A 17,988-nucleotide genomic window follows, 5' to 3' on the forward strand; every position below is an offset into this window, starting at 1 on the left:
AAATTGATTTTCCAGGTCGTTTTTTGCCTTTTTAAAGGGCATTTTCCCCATAACCTTATTCCCCAAGTGTCTTGTTTCATATCAAATTCTTACATTTAAAAATGATGATTTTTTTTAAAGATAATTATTTTGTGTATTTGGTGTGATAGAATATGTTGACATTCTTTAATGGAAAAAAAAACTGTATTTTTTAAATACTGTACATTTTTGTAGGTCCTCTATTGTATGCCCCACCTGTTTCAAACATGTCGTTTTCCAGAAAGTTCCTTCTTCTGACAAGCACAATCTGCTCTGATTGGCCAACTGACCCAGTGCCTTGTGATTGGCCAATCACCCCAAACACACATCGGAAATGTGACGCCCCTTGCCATAATTGCGAGCTTCATCTTTCAAAATAAATATAAAGACAGTTAATAATGTCCTTAGTTTTACCAAAGGGAACAGAGTGGCGTGACAGACACAGTGATGAAGCTCGTATGTGTTTGCAGTACACAAGCCACGGACGGTTGAGACAGCTGTGTGACCCTCTCTCTCTCTCTCTCTCTCTCTCTCTCTCTCTCACGCATGCACACACACACACACACACACACACACACAAAACACATACATGCAATGCGCAAAACTCTGCATTTGAACATTCAATAGCAAACACTTAATCTAGTAACAAAACATACTTACAGTAGCTGATTCAGAAGCACCAGATTGTTGTAGCAAAGTCAGAATTACCAGAATTACTACTATCTGAAGGCCAAATGAAGTGCTTTTGCTTTCGCCTAGATACACAAGCATCTCCCTGACATTGACTGCTTTAACACTAACTGTGGTTACTGAAACCACGCCTACTTTCTTTGCGAGAACATTTGGGCAGCATTATGCAAATCTTCCCACATAGTGACATAGACATGTGCAAAACGTGTGTAGAACGAGCCATTTTAGGGGGGTATGGCATATTCTTAACTTTGATAAAGAATATCTCTTTGTTTTTGAGACTTTAGTATTTGCAACTTTACAGCTGATTGAACTTCCTGAGCTGGTGAAGGAAGTACAGCCTTTGCCGTGTTTCCACCGAAATTACCCGGAACAATTGTACCATGAACTTTCTTCCTCAGGAACGTTTTTCCCCCCAGACCTGTTGCTTTCTGCATTTCCACCGCGGTCTAAAGTACCGGGAAGATTAGGCAAATAGTCTGGTGACGTAGGTCTGTGCGCATTTCTCAATACAAAGTACGCACATTTTTGACTTGCATCTTCAGTAGTTCAAACTTTGCGCATTCGACTCAGGAGTGTGATGTCCGCGACGACGCAAATTACAATAAAACGAAAAAGGATATCAAATTCCACTGCCTCCTTTCGTTTTTCATTTAAACATAATAATAGTCGCAGAATTGTAGCCTACTTATTTCAGGGAAATGTGTATATTTGCAGCCATTAAAATGAGACGAAATATTATATCAATTGTCTCTTTTTATTTTCATTTTAACAGAGATAAATTGAATAAAGACCAAAGATTACCTGTTAGATTTACCCAAAACAAATTAAATTTTATGTTTAACCACTAAAGAGACATCAGAGCCAGCAGCACACATCAGAAGTACAAGCCGAGTAGAGGCTGCTCTGGATGTTTAGCACTCAAGTCTCACCTCCAGAAGTTCCGGAACTTTGAAAAAGTACTACTTTATTTAGTTCCTGCTTGTCTGTAAGCAGACTCATCACCTTCCTGGATGAGGTTGATGATTGTTGACTTCTCTGCAAACTTCAGGAGCTTGACAGAGGGGTCAGTATAGGTGCAGTTGTTGATGTACACGGAGAAATGCAGTAGGTAAAGAACACATCCCTGAGAGGGCACCAGTGCTGATGGTGCAGCAGTTTGACATCAATTTCTGTTAGAAAGCTGGTGATCCACTGCCTGATAGAGCTGGGAACAGAGAGCTGGGTTAGTTTGGTCTGGAGTGTTGAGATGATGGTGTTGAAGTCCATAAACAGGATCCTCACGTAAGTCTCAAATTTGTCCAGATAATGCAGGATTAAATTTACTCTGCAACATTACAACAGTATAAGTAATGTTATGAGTTATGTATTATGTATATAATTTTTTTTGTAAATATACGAATATTAAATATTTGCAAAGTGCAAAAAAATGCAAAGACAAGGTACTTTTAAATATAAAAGTAAACCGTCAGTAGGTGGCAGCAAGTGTGTCTTACCGAGTGAGACTGATGCATTCATTCAAACAATTAATTCAGACAGGTGATTCATTCAAGAATGAAACAAGTGCCTGTCTTTATGAATGGATCACTGAATCATTGACTCAAATTATTAATTAAAAAAACGCAGAATCATTCAGTAAGGAAACACCGCTGTGTGTTGCTCAGAGATTGTTCTGCTGTGATCTTTGTTTGGAACTATGTTTGTTAACCAAATCGAGCAATAACAGTCAACACTGACAATATTGTACCAAAATATAAGTCACTTAATATTAACTACTTATCTAAACTCTTGTATAGAAACAATTTAAAATGTGCAATCTTTGTTTTCAGGGAAAACTGCACTCTCTTGGTCGTGTCATGTTGCTTAACTAGGCTAGTCATTTTTTTGTGATTTACTGTTTCCAACATAAAATCATCCATCATAAGGTAAAGAACATTCTGTGAAAATGTAACCTTTATATCTTTAATACTGACTGAGTAGGGCCATGCCAAAAAAAAAAAAAAAAATGAAATTAATGGTTGAAAATCAAATTTGATGCTTGTTATCACATAATTAGATTTTGAGACTTTAGCCTGGATTTCACAGAGAGTTTCATATGTTTTATAAACATAAAAACAAATTTTTTACCACTGTATGTTTCTTCTGTGTGCAGTTGTATCCACTGCTGAAATCCACCCGCATTTGGCGGATTGGCAGGTGTTAATGTCAAGCCCTGATGGTATATTAGAAAACATCAACATTTCAGTTATAAATAAAAAAGAATATTACTTACTACACTTTATATTGAGGTGGGCCTGCATGTTTGCACCCAGATAATCAAAATCATTCCCTCGCGCACCCCTGGTGGTCAGTCCGCACATCCCAGTTTGGGAACCGCTACTCTAGACCATTTTCTCCATTCCCTTCCATGCATGCCACTTGACTGCTTGCCTTACTCTTACTCACTGCTTATTAAAAGTTTAAAAGTAGCTGATTCCAATGAGCCTTTGTAGAGATCACTTGAAAGGGATCTTTGGATAGATTGAGGGGAACAGCTCATGGTGATGCCACACACTGTTTTTATTGAAAGAAGCAGTTTGTAATTAGGTTGGTGGCTGCATCTCATAAAAAGTGGACACAACAATGCTTTTTTCCTTCCATTCTATTTTTCTGTGTCCATGAGGAGCAGCCAGTTACAACTTATTTATGGAAACAATCCAGGTGAACTCAGGATGAAGATAACAGAACACCGCAGAAGGGTAATGCCATTATAAACATCTGACTATGAAATTGTCATGGTAAACATATCTGATTGACTGAATGCTAGAAATAAACACCCTGATCTTGCATATGGAAGGTTCTCTAAGGAAAATTACCTTTATCTCCGGACAGGAACAATGTCTCAATTACATCCGCAAACAGCCGTGCTGTACCCTGCTGACCTGCTGCTGCTTAGTTTAATGATGTGGCTGATAGGGAAACAAGCACAGGTGCAGCAGTAGGCCTTGTGTATAATCAACTATAAATGTATTTTTAACCGGACCTATCTTCTGGCACCCAAAATAGAGTAGCAGGCTGTGAGATATTTACACAAAGCTGCTCTTCTTCACATCTGAATTGATGAGACGGTACCTGATGAGCTGCTTCTGCTGCTGCCAAGGTCAGCTCAATTGCTGTAAGTTCCATCACTTTCAGGTGTCGAAGGATCAGATTTCACAGAGGTGCTTGATGTTAGATCTTTTATAACGGCTGTCCGTGGCCTATTTATAGTTAATTATACTGTATGCACCTGTATGAAATGCATACTATTGTATACTGCTGTTTAAAAGTTTTGGGTCGGAAAAAAGTTTATTTCTTAATAAAAGTATTAAAGTATTTAATCAAAAGTAAACTTTTGAATGGAAATACAGAGAAGATGTTATTTATTTTCATGTCTCATGTTTTTTCATTATTGATTTCTCTAAATGAATTTTAAAAAAAGTATTTAAATGCTTCAGGAGAGTAGGTAGCACAAGATTATAATGTACTTTTGAAAAAGGTTTTGCAAAATTTGCAAAGCATACATTAAACTGAATTATTAGTATTTTACAGATGTCAGTAAAGATAATCTCTGAAAACATAGAAGGGACAAATATAAATCTAATATTGGCCAACAAATCCAGTATTGTCTGAGACTTCTTTTTTTATATTATTATTAAATCCGTTTTATCACTTAACCAATATGGTACTGACTTTTTGTGCACCACAAGAAAACAATCCTCACTTTGACTTCTACTTTTTGATAATGAATGTCAATGAACCAAACTGACCAATCTTCACTATATTTCACAAGAATCATACAACTTCAGTGACACAACAGAAACACTTATTATAAATTAATTTTAACACAGTTTATTAGGTCATTGCTGTGAGTTGATTTAATTTGATTCAGGCCAGGGTTAAAAAAAAAATAATTCTTGGCAAGTTTAATTATTTGATTAATTTAGCTTTATTTTTTACCCCAAGTCTCAAGTTAATAGACAATCAACTCGCAGACCACTTGAAATCCTTTATGGACCCCAGTTTAGGAGCCATTGCTTTTGCTCATTTAAGGATCATGGAAAAAACTTGCTTGGTTAAATGCAATCGTCCTTGAAAGGTATCACATTTGTGTCTAATCTAGTCTTGTTTATCTAATATTTTTCTTCATTACCATATTTGATTCGATTACAATAGCTGATTTGCTATGCGTTAGATGTTTATAGACAGAATTAATCTTTATGATCAGATGAGAAAACATAATGCTGTTACCTAAAAATGGCTCTCCATACATATTCAGTAGCAGCATAGACTCCTTTGCTAATGAGTATTGTCGAAGTCCCTGTGGCCAAAACTACGTCAGTTCACCAGCAAATAGGGATTAGATTGTGGCTAGGTGTAGTAGCGAAATCTTTTACTGTTAAGACTCCTGCAAAGTCTTTGTGTGAACATATAATCAAGCCTTATTCTGCTTTATTGATTGGTTGTCTCAACTTAAGATCTGTGGATCAATGAAGAGGAAGAGAGAGTCAAGGAAAACATTTCTCGCTCTGGACAGTCAGCTAGTTGTGATTGTATTATAATTGTAATAATGATTCCCAAATTCACTCTGCTGGGAGTTAATGCTGTTGAAACTTCTAATAAGTCTCACTGAGCCTCTTTTCTTCTCTGCAGTGGGACGTCTCCTCATCGAATTCAGCTCCCAGATAACCCTCGAGCGGGTGCAGAGAGAGAACCCTAATGTGACCGAAGGGGGGAAATACACTCCTCCAGACTGCCGGCCAAAGCAAAAGGTGGCCATCATCATCCCGTTCAGGCACAGAGACAACCACCTGAAATATTGGCTTCACTACCTGCACCCAGTCCTGCGCAGACAGAAGATCGATTATGGGATCTATATCATCAACCAGGTTAGTGTGTATACTGTATGCTTTTGTGTAGGACATTTTCACACTAGAGCTTTTAACAGTCCATATGATCCCTGTTGGAGAATCTGTGTTTGTAGAGCATTATATTTGGTTTCTAGCTGGTTTAAGATGGTTATTAGTAAATCTAAGATATGAATTAGTTGGTCCAAGCTGGCAATTTGCTTATTGACAACCATAAAGTTTGAAAAACAACTTTACCATCTTAACCTTTTGACATGGACAGGTACCAGCTAGAACATATTCCAAAACACAACAACCATCTTAATCTGGCTTTTCCAGCCAAGATATCAGAGTTGCTTCATTTGGTGGGTGTGAAAGCTGTTTTCACATCAATGAACCACAAAGGATACGTACGTTCTTCATTCCAAGCCATAAAGTTCACTTTCTTCTTCTGAGTTGTTTTTTTTTAGCTTCAGTGGTAAACAGCTGCTTTTAGTAGGTCTACTCATTGTGGTCCTCACATGGATGAAAACATTACACTTCAGAGCTGAATATCAAAACCTCTACCATAGTGGATGACGTCAAGGTTAGTTTAAAAAGACTGACTGGTAATGGGAGCCTAGAGGCTGTGTTTGAATGGAAATCAATGGAGGAGATGCTTTGGCATCTTAAATAAACTGCTTTTGTTCGGAAACAGTTTATGAATTAATATATTGTTTGACTGTATGGCTGGTTATCATTAACAGATTGATTATCAGATTTTGTTTTGTTGTTTGGAGCTTATGTATTTAGTTATATATTATATTTGTTTGCTTATATATATTTGGATGCTTTTTACAATAATACAGATGTATCCATTTATATCTTCCAAGAAATTTGAGCTGTGGGGGTTGGGGGAGGTGGTTAGGATTGAACTCTGATTTGGGCAGCTTTGCTGTTCTTCCGCCTCCCCTTTTTCGTCAGTCTGTTTTTCTATCTGTGGAGTAACCCTGGAGGGTTGGCGGAGATGTTAAAGGCCAAGAGAAATCATCAGCCTGCTTGCAACATTGCTGTCTGCCTAGGCCCATGGTTTGGGTTAATGAAAGCGATCAAAAGTTTGCAGCCATCCGTCTTCAAAGTTTGCAGAGAAATGATGTGATCTGTCAAGTGGCAAGTGCTGAGAGATCTATCTGTGGAGTAACAAACCAGCTCAAAGAGTATGTAATGGATGGAGCATCAGCTGAACTCCGGGCTAAGGTTACCGTTCTTTTCTTAGAGGCATCACATCACTAAATGCAGGTTAAATACGTGACAGATTGATGTTCATCTGTACATATGACTTTTTATCTTCAAGATTTGAAACCACTGAACAGAGACATACAACCACGATTTGTTTTTCTTTCTTTTTTTTTACTGAATTCTTTAGTGTCTGTGTGACAGCTGGAGTTGTTGCAAGGCAGTTGGATCTTATTCAGTCTCAGCTTTACAATCACAGATAACTACAGACAAACGCTGCCAATCAAATACAAATTTAATCAAATTAATTGCAGGATATGCAGATTAATTAATTAAATTAATCACAGTTGACATTTTAAATCAATATTTGCTTAAAATGTCAACTCTATTCTTAATTACTCTATTCCAAACTCTGCGTAGTGCTTTTCTCAGTACATATCCCTTCAGTGTATTAAAAACTATTTTTATATTTTCAGTATTAATTTTTAATTTAGTTTGCTTAAAGGTCCCCTGAAGTGTCCTGAAACAAGCAGCGTTATTCTATGTGGTGACGTAATTTTAACTGAAACAGGAAGAGAGGGTGGGACATATGGAGCAGCTCCGCCCCCTTTTTAAAGTAGCCAATAGTGGTTTGATTATGTCTGCTCAGGCCAGAGACGTTGAGCTCGAGAAAGCTGCATTTGACAGCCACAGTCTAATAGATTTTAGAATTTTGTAAAACAAAATAGTGGTCATGATCAGGATGAGGTGGCGTAGTTGCAGAAGTTTAAAAAAAAATCAAAAGCATATTTACCAATCAAAAGCATATTTACACTGTCAGTGTACAGTGTGTACTACTAGGCATCCACTGTAGAGGAAATACTTCACTGTGAACAAGTGACTGATCTCAGCGGCTTTTCAGTGTCTATTGTAGGGGTAAATGATCATTATCAGTGTGGATTTGCGCAACTTGTCAGTTAACAACGGCTCTGTGTAGTAACAGCTGCTCTATGTGAAATCACGCACCTGATGGAATTTACAGCTGATTAGAGAACCGGCTTTACTGACGAGATGCACATTAATTATTGGCCGATATTTTTTGTGCACCGCTAGTCTATTGTTATAGTGCAGAAGGCGGGTGCTTCGGATTCTAGAGAGCATTTGAATGGTCAGAAGACTTGATGAGAAGATGAAGTATGATGTTACATCAAAGAATTAGTTTAGCCGTTTTGGCAGAAGGGATGAACTGCAAGCTTTGAATGCTTATATCTTCTAAATAGAAATTGTGTCACTGTTTTAGAGCACAATGCCTTATAGATAAACGTAAGATTAACATATTAAAGCTAACACCCCAAAAACATTCATTTTCATTTCATGGGGACTCTAAGTAACTTTGTGCCATTTTCATATATATAGCTTTATTGAAAATGTTATTATTTGTAATAGTTTTAGTTAACAATAATGACACTGAGGTGTTCATATGTTATTTATATTATTTACTTAATACTTATTTTAAAAATGTTGAAATTACGTAGAACACAGTTCTGATGTTTTCTGTAATTCTTGAACTCGTAGTCTTTGAAGCCTCTCATATCAAACAAATCTCTTAAAGTTGGGCCATCAGAGATACCCTAAAAAACCTATGCTAACAATCATGGAAAGACACTGTTTGCACATCTGTTTTGTTTGCTCAAGCAGTGCTGTCAAAGTGTGTTGAGAGGGTCTCATCAAAAATGTAATATGTGTAGCTACTAGTTATTTATGCTGTCAGAGCTGAGCAGTGAGGAACACACACCATCTGCACATACACGCTCAATTGTGACATTAGGCACTCTGCATTTTCATTACCCAAGCAGTAACAGGAAATTTCCTCACTCAGCTCAGTGTAATTGAACAAAATGAGCTATAGACCAATGTTTTGCTCCTTTTCAGTTCAAGCTGTTTGCTAAATGAGTGCATTTCTGCATGTTGGAGTAAATGGTGCTGTACATACCTGTTTAAGTACCATTAGAAGACAAAGATAACAAGACACTTAAAATTTTGTAAGCACTGCATGCGTTATTTAACAAAAGTTTGTGTCTCTAAGTGCCGTACAAAAGTTTTCTTTAATTCACTTTTTAATTAACTTTTAATTGAAGGCTGTCAGTATATATTGATCATCCATTGTGTTACTATAACGCACTGCATCATAAATATGATGCAGATACACAGTGCAATTTTCTTCTTCTGTATTTCAGTTGAAGAAAGGCTTTTTAAAACAATTACTTTATCTCTATCTTTATACACTGAGATTTTAGTTTACCTAAAATTAAATCTGAAAAGTAAATTAAGATCCAGACATGTTCAGATATCAGATTCCTCAAGCTTTCTGATCATCTTGTTGCTAAATTATTGTATCCACTGTAGTCTTCCTTCAACATATTTTATTTAACTGGCTGGCAAAATAATGTCTGGATGTTTTTGTTTCATTTGGCATTCCAAGTCTGAATCAATTTTTTTATTCCTTTTTTGTCTAAAAATCACTGGACTCCACTTAATTTTATTGTATGGACAAAATCAGATCATCAACATAACTTCTTTTGTGTTTCACAGAAGAAAGTAAGTCACACATGTTTGGAACTGACTATTTTTGGGCTAACCGTCCTTTTAAGGTTGCCAGATCCTCTCTAGATGATCTCATGATGATGTTTGTTTGTTTTTATATGGAATTTTATTAAATTCCTCCGTCACTGCAATTTAATGAAAATCCTCTTTTTTATCACATTAATTAGAAAGTGTATAGAAACCTTTTTTCTTTTCTTTTTGAGTCAGAGCTTATGAAATACAGTCTTATTAGATTGAACTGAAATATGAGCATTATTTCAAAAGTGCCCTTTATGGCAATAGATTTCCCCTTTCAAACATTCGTATGTCCACATGTGATTTGCATTACGACAGAAAGGCTGCCATGCTGACTCCTTTAAGCAGCGAAGGTTACAGATCAGTGAATCTTATGAGGATGATGCATCATTGCTGTGACCTCTGCTGCTTGCCGTTGAACTGAAATAGTTGGAATCTCACTGGATCTCATCTAGTTAATTCAAAGGACAGACACTGAGTTCAGCCAGGTTTTCTCTTAGAGGTTCATGCACACACGCTGCCTATGCCAAGTCATTCCTCATCAGTATCACCCACTAGAAAACACGCTGTATAATGGGATCACAATACAATGTGACAGGTGCTGAAAAAATAAAAACCATTTAAGGCAGGTCAATAAGGACTCTTTCGTCTCGCCCTCCCTCCCTGTTTGTCTTTTCCTCTTCCACTCTCACACTTTCTACAGCATGACAGTTGGGAGTACTTCATGTATCATGCTCACTAGAGTGTTAAATGATTTTAAGTGAGGCCGTTTTACCCAGGACTGGGGGGAGACGTGCTAATTCATCAGAATTTTGGACTGCTGGATAAATGCTGCCATTTCCCTAGAGTGGGTTTGGAAGGGCGTAGTGGTGGGACAGTTTTTTTTATTTCAGTCCTTCTCACATGTGACCACCTCATGATGGTCTGATACACTGACTTAAGTTGTATGTAATGCTCTACCAATTGAGCTACAGGAACACTAATCAAAAGGCTATATGTCCAGACAAATGGTTTTTGGATCTGTGGATCACTTCGAAGAATCTGGGCAGATGCCAACATTGACAAGTTGCTTAACATTTCAACATCAAAGAAAATGAAGAAAAAAAATCTTTAGATCTTTTCTAAATCTAATTTTTGTAATATTTTATCTTTAGAATTTTTATATTTGAATCAGGGATGTGTTATAGAGGGTGAATTTAAACATGCTCTTAGACAAACTGAAAGAAGTTGTGTCTGATTCATCCTGAATACTCTTGAAAACATTTATAGATGGATAAATAGAGTCTCCTGAATGCAGCTTCATGTTGACTTTATATAAACAAATGCATCTAGGTTTTTTCTGACCGTATCATTTGAACACGACTCATCATTCAGTCTCAAAATCAGTCCTCTTGAATGTAATAAATACTCACGCCGGCCTGTTCTATCTCAACCTTCAGACACCCTCCAACTCTCTTTCACCATACTTCTGCTTCACAAGCTGATTGTTGCCATGTCTGGTTATGATAACGCTAAACAGGGTAGGACGAGGACTTTGTGTCGGTATGGACTGCCAGGGACACAGGCCAATGTTTCCCTGCCTCCCATCATGCATATCGTGTTCACTGGACAGTTTCCCAGATGCACAGAAAAAGTTAATATACGGACTGTAAACCTGTACTCAATAATATAACACAATGGACTTCAGTCCCAAAGCGTTTGATAGTATAGACTTTGATAGGATAGACTTTGATAGTACTATACTATAGAGTGAGCTGAGATGTGTTAGCATAACACACTTTGATGACTTTTTAAAGGTGTCCATTAACAAATTAGCCTCTTTGAGCCCTGAATTGCATTTTACTTCATGTTTCATGTCTACAAGAAGTTTTTAAGTCTGTATTAGTGATAATATTATGCTAATACCTCCTTTATAATGTATGAGATTCAAGCTTTGACATGTATTATGCAAGATTAGCAACCTGTCCAATTTACTAAACAAACTTTAAGTTTAAAAAATGAAACTAAAAACTAAATGTGTTAACACTTAAAATGACAAGAATATTTGCAAATTGTTAATATAGATAGTGCCAGTTTAATTTCACCAGTTGCCAGAGGCGGTTTATTTATTAAGTATCGATACAGTAATACCAGAGGCTGTTATTGTAACAAAGCCAAAAATTGTGCTATCGATCCAAACCTCTGCAGGATTTAGTGAGTGTTATCTGAGATTTTCAAGTTGATGTTTTTCAGTTATGCAGTTAACAAACAGGATTGATAGATTGGGGGATGCAGGATATTTATGATGTCGCACTGCCGTCACCGCTGACCTTTTAGATGCCGTGTCATCACAGCGGCCCATCAGCATGTAATTTCCTGCTCTTTTCTTTACTCAAATTGCCTGCCTCTTGCTCATGAGGGTATAAATAAGGAATGAGGGTGAATAACAGCTTTTTTTATTACATTATTTGTTTGCAGAGGAGGAAAGATTGGATGTTCAAGTCTCTGTTGAGCCAACAGGGAAAAGGCTGAACATGTTATTGCATGTCACTCAGTTGACAACAGCAGGCTTTCTTCCTGTTGTGTTTGTTTCATTGTTTTGTGCTGTCTGTGGTTCTGTTGTCAGGGTGAGTGCTGTATTGTGTGTTGTCATTCTAATGAGATTAGATAAAATTTCTACGGTTTTCAGTGAAACTACTGCCAGCTTGGTAGATGCGTTAGGAGGAAGAGGGCCGCTTGGTGTGAGCTTGACATAGACGCGCTGTCTAATCTTCCCTTGTAATTAGAGTCCAGTTCCCGTGGCCACTACAAATCTGAATCTATCTGTCAGCTAGTGTAGGAGACAGGGAATCTATGATCTAATCATTGGGATATTATTTAGATTAGGAACAATGTCAATATTTTAGTGAATATACAGTATACCTCTTTATTTAAATCTTGTATCCATACATTTTACCCATTACAAGCAAAACAAATTGTATGCAACAGAACCAAAATGAATGCTACAAATTATTTCTATTTTATCTATCAAATTGGGAAAAAAGTGCATCAGGTTTCTGCAAAGAAATATTAAGCAGCACAACTGTTTTAATTTTCAACATTGATAATAATCAGATCACTGAACACTGAAGTAAAAGCCTGCTGAAAATGCAGTTTTGCCATCACAAGAAAAAAATGACTAATTATTTTAAAATATATTTAAATAAATAAAACAGTTTTAAAGTTTAATAATATTTAACAGTATAACTATTTTACAGTATTTTTAATTAAATAAATCCTTTTTTTTTTTTTTTCAAAAGCAAAAACCCCCAATTCTTGAACAGTATACATGTTGTGAGCAGTGAGTGTTTTTGAACATTCTTGTGTTATCGGCTGATAAATATTAATGGCATACGATAATAAATAGAGGCAGGTCTGTTCGACTGAATTTAAGGTCCATTGTACAAATCGGATATTTTATATTTGCTCCACCAGTTTACATTCACTCAATAAAAACACTGTTTACATAAGATACGTACATTTCACTGCTCTTGCTTGCAACTGCATTGCCATGAGTGTTCTTCTCGTGTTGGAAAACAGTTGCATACAGCTTCAGTCAAAGAGACTGTATTCAGTACTACCGATCATGTAAAATGACTTATATTCTTACTCAGTGATCCTCAAGTCTGGCTCGCGAGATCCACTTTCCTGCTGAGTTCAGCGCCAACCCTAATCAAACAAACCTTCCTGTGAAGACACTGATTAGCACTCTCAGGTGTGTTTGATTAGGGTTAGAGCCAAACTCGGCAGGAAAGTGGATCTCGCGAGCCAAATTTGAGGATCACTGTTTTACACATTACTATTTATTTATATTTTAGTTTCACTCGGTAGTAAAGCACCAATGCTTCTGATATTCCTATTAGGAATCAAAGTAATCTCAGTCTCTTGACCATATTCTACCAAAGGCAGATTAAATCTTCCCTTTCCTAGGAGTAATATCAAAAAAAGCAAGTCTACAGCCATGGCCAAAAGTTTGGAGAATGAAACAAATATTCATTTTCACAAAGTCTGCTGCTTCAGTTTTTTTTTTTTTTTTTTATGGCAATCTGCAAATACTCCAGAATGTTATGAGGAGTTAACAGATAAATTGCAATTAATTGCAAAGTCCCTTTTCACCATGAAAATAAACCATTTCCACTGTTTCACAGCCCTGCCACAAAAGGACCAGCTGACATCATGTCAGTGATTCTCTCATTAACACAGGTGAGAGTGGTGATGAGGACGAGGCTAGAGATGACTCTGTCATGCTGATTGAGTTAGAATAACAGACTGGAAGCTTTAAAAGGAGGGTGTGCTTGAAATCATTGTTCTTCCTTTGTTAACTATGGTTACCTGCAAGGAAATGTGCAGTTATCATTGAGTTGTGTCTGTGGTGATGCACACCATTTTTATACTGTATGAGTATACTGTATATTCACACCATTTTTTCCTCCTCCAAACTCCAGAAGTTGAGACTCTCCTTTAGTCCGTGTGCCAGTTCCTCGCCAGTGTGATCAGCAGGGAAGAACACCGTCTGTAGACAGCGGCTTTTCATGTTGAAGTCACTTGTTATGAATGCACTGTCAAGCTTAAATACAGCTCCATAGTTCGGCTTGACCATAGGTCTGCTGTTGCCATGAAGCTCTGCATATTTTGCAGTTCTTCCTCGACTGTCATTCGACACTGTGTATATAGACCTGGCAGTGCAACAAATGAAAAAACTTGCGAGAGGGCAAAGAGTTGTTCTTGTCTAAAGTTTTTATCGTTGCCTTAAATACCTCATTTTCAATGGTGTTGATTGGAGTCATGTCTGTAGCTAAATGACCAGCGATGGTGTTTTTTATCTCTTTGTGCCGCTGGGAACTTGAAGGGAATGGCGATTCTCCATACAACGTCTGAGTTGTGGACGTTTGTGTGGTCGGGCAGCTGGTATTTTGAGGTGTGGCTCCTTTGTCTTTCATGGCTAACTCGTACTGTATTTTTCTGATTGTAGAGATAAGTGGTGTTACCTTGAGGTGCTGCGATGATGCCAAAGCACTGCTTACAAATTGTGACTCTTTGTGCATCATCTTCAGGTTTAAACACGAAAAAGTTCCACATGGTGGAATGTGCTCCTTTTTTCTGTACCAATATTGTTACATTCTCAATCTCAAACCCCAAAGAACTTCAAGGTAAGGGGTTCAACTGCTTTGAAGAAGGACTCAGGGTGCCTAAGAAAGTAAGCACCAGGACTATTTCCTAAAGTTAAATTCAACCGCAGGATCGGGGGATCACCAGTACAGTGATTTTTCAGGAATGGCAGAAGGCAGGTGTGAGTGCATCTTTTTGGAGGACGGACTGGTGCCAAGAAAGGCATCAAAGAACGGACTTCTCTCCAGGAAAAATATCAGGGACAGACTGATATTCTTCAATAGGTACAGGGATTGGACTGTTGGGGAAGGGAGTAAAGTAATTTTTTTCTGATGAATCCGCTTTCTGATCGTTTGGGACATCCGGAATAAAGCTTGTCTGGAGAAGAAAACATGCTTCCATTAGTCCTGTGTCATGCCAACAGTAAAGCATCTTGAGACCATTTATGTGTGGGTTCTCTTCTCGGCCAAAGGAGTGAGCTCACTCACAATTTTGTCTAAGAACTCAGCCATGAATAAAGAATGGTACAAAAACATCCTCAGAGAGCAACTTCTCCCAACCACACAAGAAGAGTTGGGGAATGAGCAATGTCTTTTCCAGCATGCTAGAGGAACTTGCCATAAGGCAAAAGTGATAATTAAGTGGCGCAGGGAACAAAACAGAAACTTTGGGTCCATGGCCAGAAAACCCCCCAGACCTTAATCCCATTGAGAACTTTTGGTCAAAACTCACGAGGTGGGTGGGCAAACAAAAACCCACAAATTCTGACAAACTCCAAGCACTGAATATGCAAGAATGGACTGCCATCAGTCAGAATGTGGCCCTGAAGTTGATTGACCAGGGCGAATTGCAGAGATTTTGAAAAAGAAGGGTAAATACTACAATACTGAGTCTTTGTATAAACTTATTGTAATTATCAATAAAGCCTTTGACACTTATGAAATTCTTATCATACTTCAGTATACCTTAGTAACATCTGACAAAAAGATCAAAAACACTGAAGCAGCAGACTGTGAAAATTAATATTTAAACGTTCGGAATTTAAATATTGATTTCTGGTTTCCTTATACTTACTTTTAGTGATTTTACAGATTTACAACCCATTGTAAGCTAAAACTGATACTGAACTGTGCGCAAACATTATCATCATTGCCAAGCTCAGATCAAGTGACGATGAGATCACAGCATTCCACTATTTAAGCTGTCGTACAGTTCATGCTCTTAATAAGTAACTAAAAGCTTATGTTAAAATCTAAATTGAAAAAGAGAATCTAATCTGACTGCATAAAACTTACAATATATGGTGTGTTTTTAAGTGTAAAATTCACTACTTCTGTCTTTGTTTCAAGAATGCTTATGAAATAATATAGGATAACATCTTATTTTATTTTCCGCTTTGATTCCATTGATATTTTTTTTCCTCTCTTAGAAGATGTGAGCTCACAAAGGAGATAATTTCCCAGTCTATAGCCTCTCTGTTTTTTATGATGAACATTTCAAGTTTCAAAGTCCCTTAACACGTTGTGTGATCTATAGAAGTGTGCAGAGAGCGTCGGCACAGGTCCATACATAAATCTGTTGAACGGAGAGCTTTCTTGCCTTCTGCAGTAAGTGAGGAGCTACTCTTTTTCTCTCTTCAGATATTCAAAGAGCCTCATTTAGGATTGCAGGCATGCTAAACACATACACAAAACCTTTTTCCTTTACTCATTGAAACTAAGTGTTGAGGCTGGTCAGCACCTGGAAGATCTGATGAGAAAAGCTAAAGTTACTGCTGTAAGGAATGATATGGACTCTATTCAACCACTGAAAACTATGCTGCTTTTAACTAACCGTTTATTATTATTATTATTATTATTATTGGTCACTTTCCACAAATAGGGCACAAAATAGAGCCTGAAACTCTTGAGAGATTGAGATTGAGATTATATACTTTGCTTCAAGAAAGCAGTGAGCACAGTGTGTACCTAACACAGCACAGTAATGTTGGTTGTTGATGTCTCATCGCTTGGCCAGACTGAGCTCTGTTAGATCTATTGCCTATAATACTGCTGAAACAGTAATGGCATACTTTGAGATAAAAAATTAATAACCGTTTCAACTGAAACTTTTTCCCTTTCTGTCTCAGTTTTATGTTTCATCTTTCTCTCTCAGAGTAGCAGGTGACCTTGCTGGGAAAGCATCTGCCACAACATGAAAACATCCCCTGCTGAGACTGATCTGAGAACTGTTGAGTTGACTCGAGAGCTGAAGTCTGCCAGCTCTGCTTAATCAAGATTATGTGCTCAGCAGTCCCTGCGCTGTCCGCTCTCAGAGCAGAGAGGTGACTGAGTATTCAGGGTCAGTATTGCTAATCAGTGCTGGCGTTTTAGGCTGTTGCCCAGATATAGTGGAGCAGTATGTTGGTAGTGAACGATGGGTCCTGTTTGAGGCAGTTCCATTGTGCTACTGCCTGCTTTTTTTCCCCGTGACCTTCATTTAAAAGTCTTAGTTTTTGTGTATTTGTTGTACTGAACAGAATTTTTATTGTTCTGTACATTGATTCCATTTTCTTTTTTTCATTTTGAATATCTTTTGCTAATATAAGTTAATATAATATAATCTATCTGTTTGTTTCTATCTGTCTACTGTATCTGTCTGTATTGTCTGTCTTTTTTGTACTGTACAGCATATGTTTTTGTTTTTAAGTTTTAATTTTTTTTATTTATTTTTTTTTGGGGGGGGGGGTCATTTTGATACAGGGTTTTTATACAGGGTAAGAATTAACCTCTAACCCATAGACTGTATAAAAACATTGACATAGTGTTTTTTAATTTAAACGGATGAGTTATAAAAAAATCAATTAGCTGTATAGACCAAAACCACTTTTCGAACCAAAGTGTCCACATGTTTTTTTCTCCAGTAAAGTTGGACATTTTAACATGGGGAGTCTATGGGATTGCCTCCCTCTTGCAGCCAGCCTCAAGCAGCCAGTCGATTAAATACAGTTTAAGTCACTTCCATATGGGCTTCAAGAGAGAGAGCGGGAGGTTGCCACTTGCTCTAAACCTACTTATAATATGAAACAGAGCTTGAATCTGACCTTTTTTATTTTATTTTCTAGTAAATGTTTTGCCCTTTGAGTTAGCTATTTGTAAGCTATTTGTATTTATGGTGAAGAAACATGATGTCAATGCGCAACAGGGTTTGTGTTTGGGCACAGGTTATGCACTAGGTTCCAGGGCAATGCAGTCAATCACTTCTTATCTCAACAGTGCATTATTTTGCTGAATTTAAGCACACTACCCATTGCACGTGAAACTTCGTGTTGGAGTGTAATCGAAGAAAATACTGGAGTTTCTACAAACATCTGGCCAGCATTTAAAATGCTTTGTTTTCAACCTACAAGCATTAGTTTCTCTGGAGATACAATTTGAAGTACTCACTTGTCTGCTTTCAGGGTTCTTCTCAAGGACACATTTCTCAGACTCGGTTT

At 37.3% G+C, this 17,988-nt stretch overlaps 1 protein-coding gene across 1 annotated transcript in view; it reads left to right on the forward strand.

Annotated features, from left to right (window-relative positions):
- LOC113038257 (beta-1,4-galactosyltransferase 2-like) overlaps positions 1-17,988 on the forward strand; it is a 97,204-nt gene that overhangs the window by 45,323 nt on the left and 33,893 nt on the right. Inside the window, exon 3 of the mRNA XM_026195549.1 lies at positions 5,380-5,615. Coding sequence (XP_026051334.1) covers positions 5,380-5,615 — 236 coding nt within the window. The remainder of the gene's footprint in view (positions 1-5,379; positions 5,616-17,988) is intronic.

This window comes from Carassius auratus, chromosome 21 (assembly GCF_003368295.1).
Source record: "Carassius auratus strain Wakin chromosome 21, ASM336829v1, whole genome shotgun sequence".
Lineage (NCBI taxonomy): Eukaryota > Metazoa > Chordata > Actinopteri > Cypriniformes > Cyprinidae > Carassius > Carassius auratus.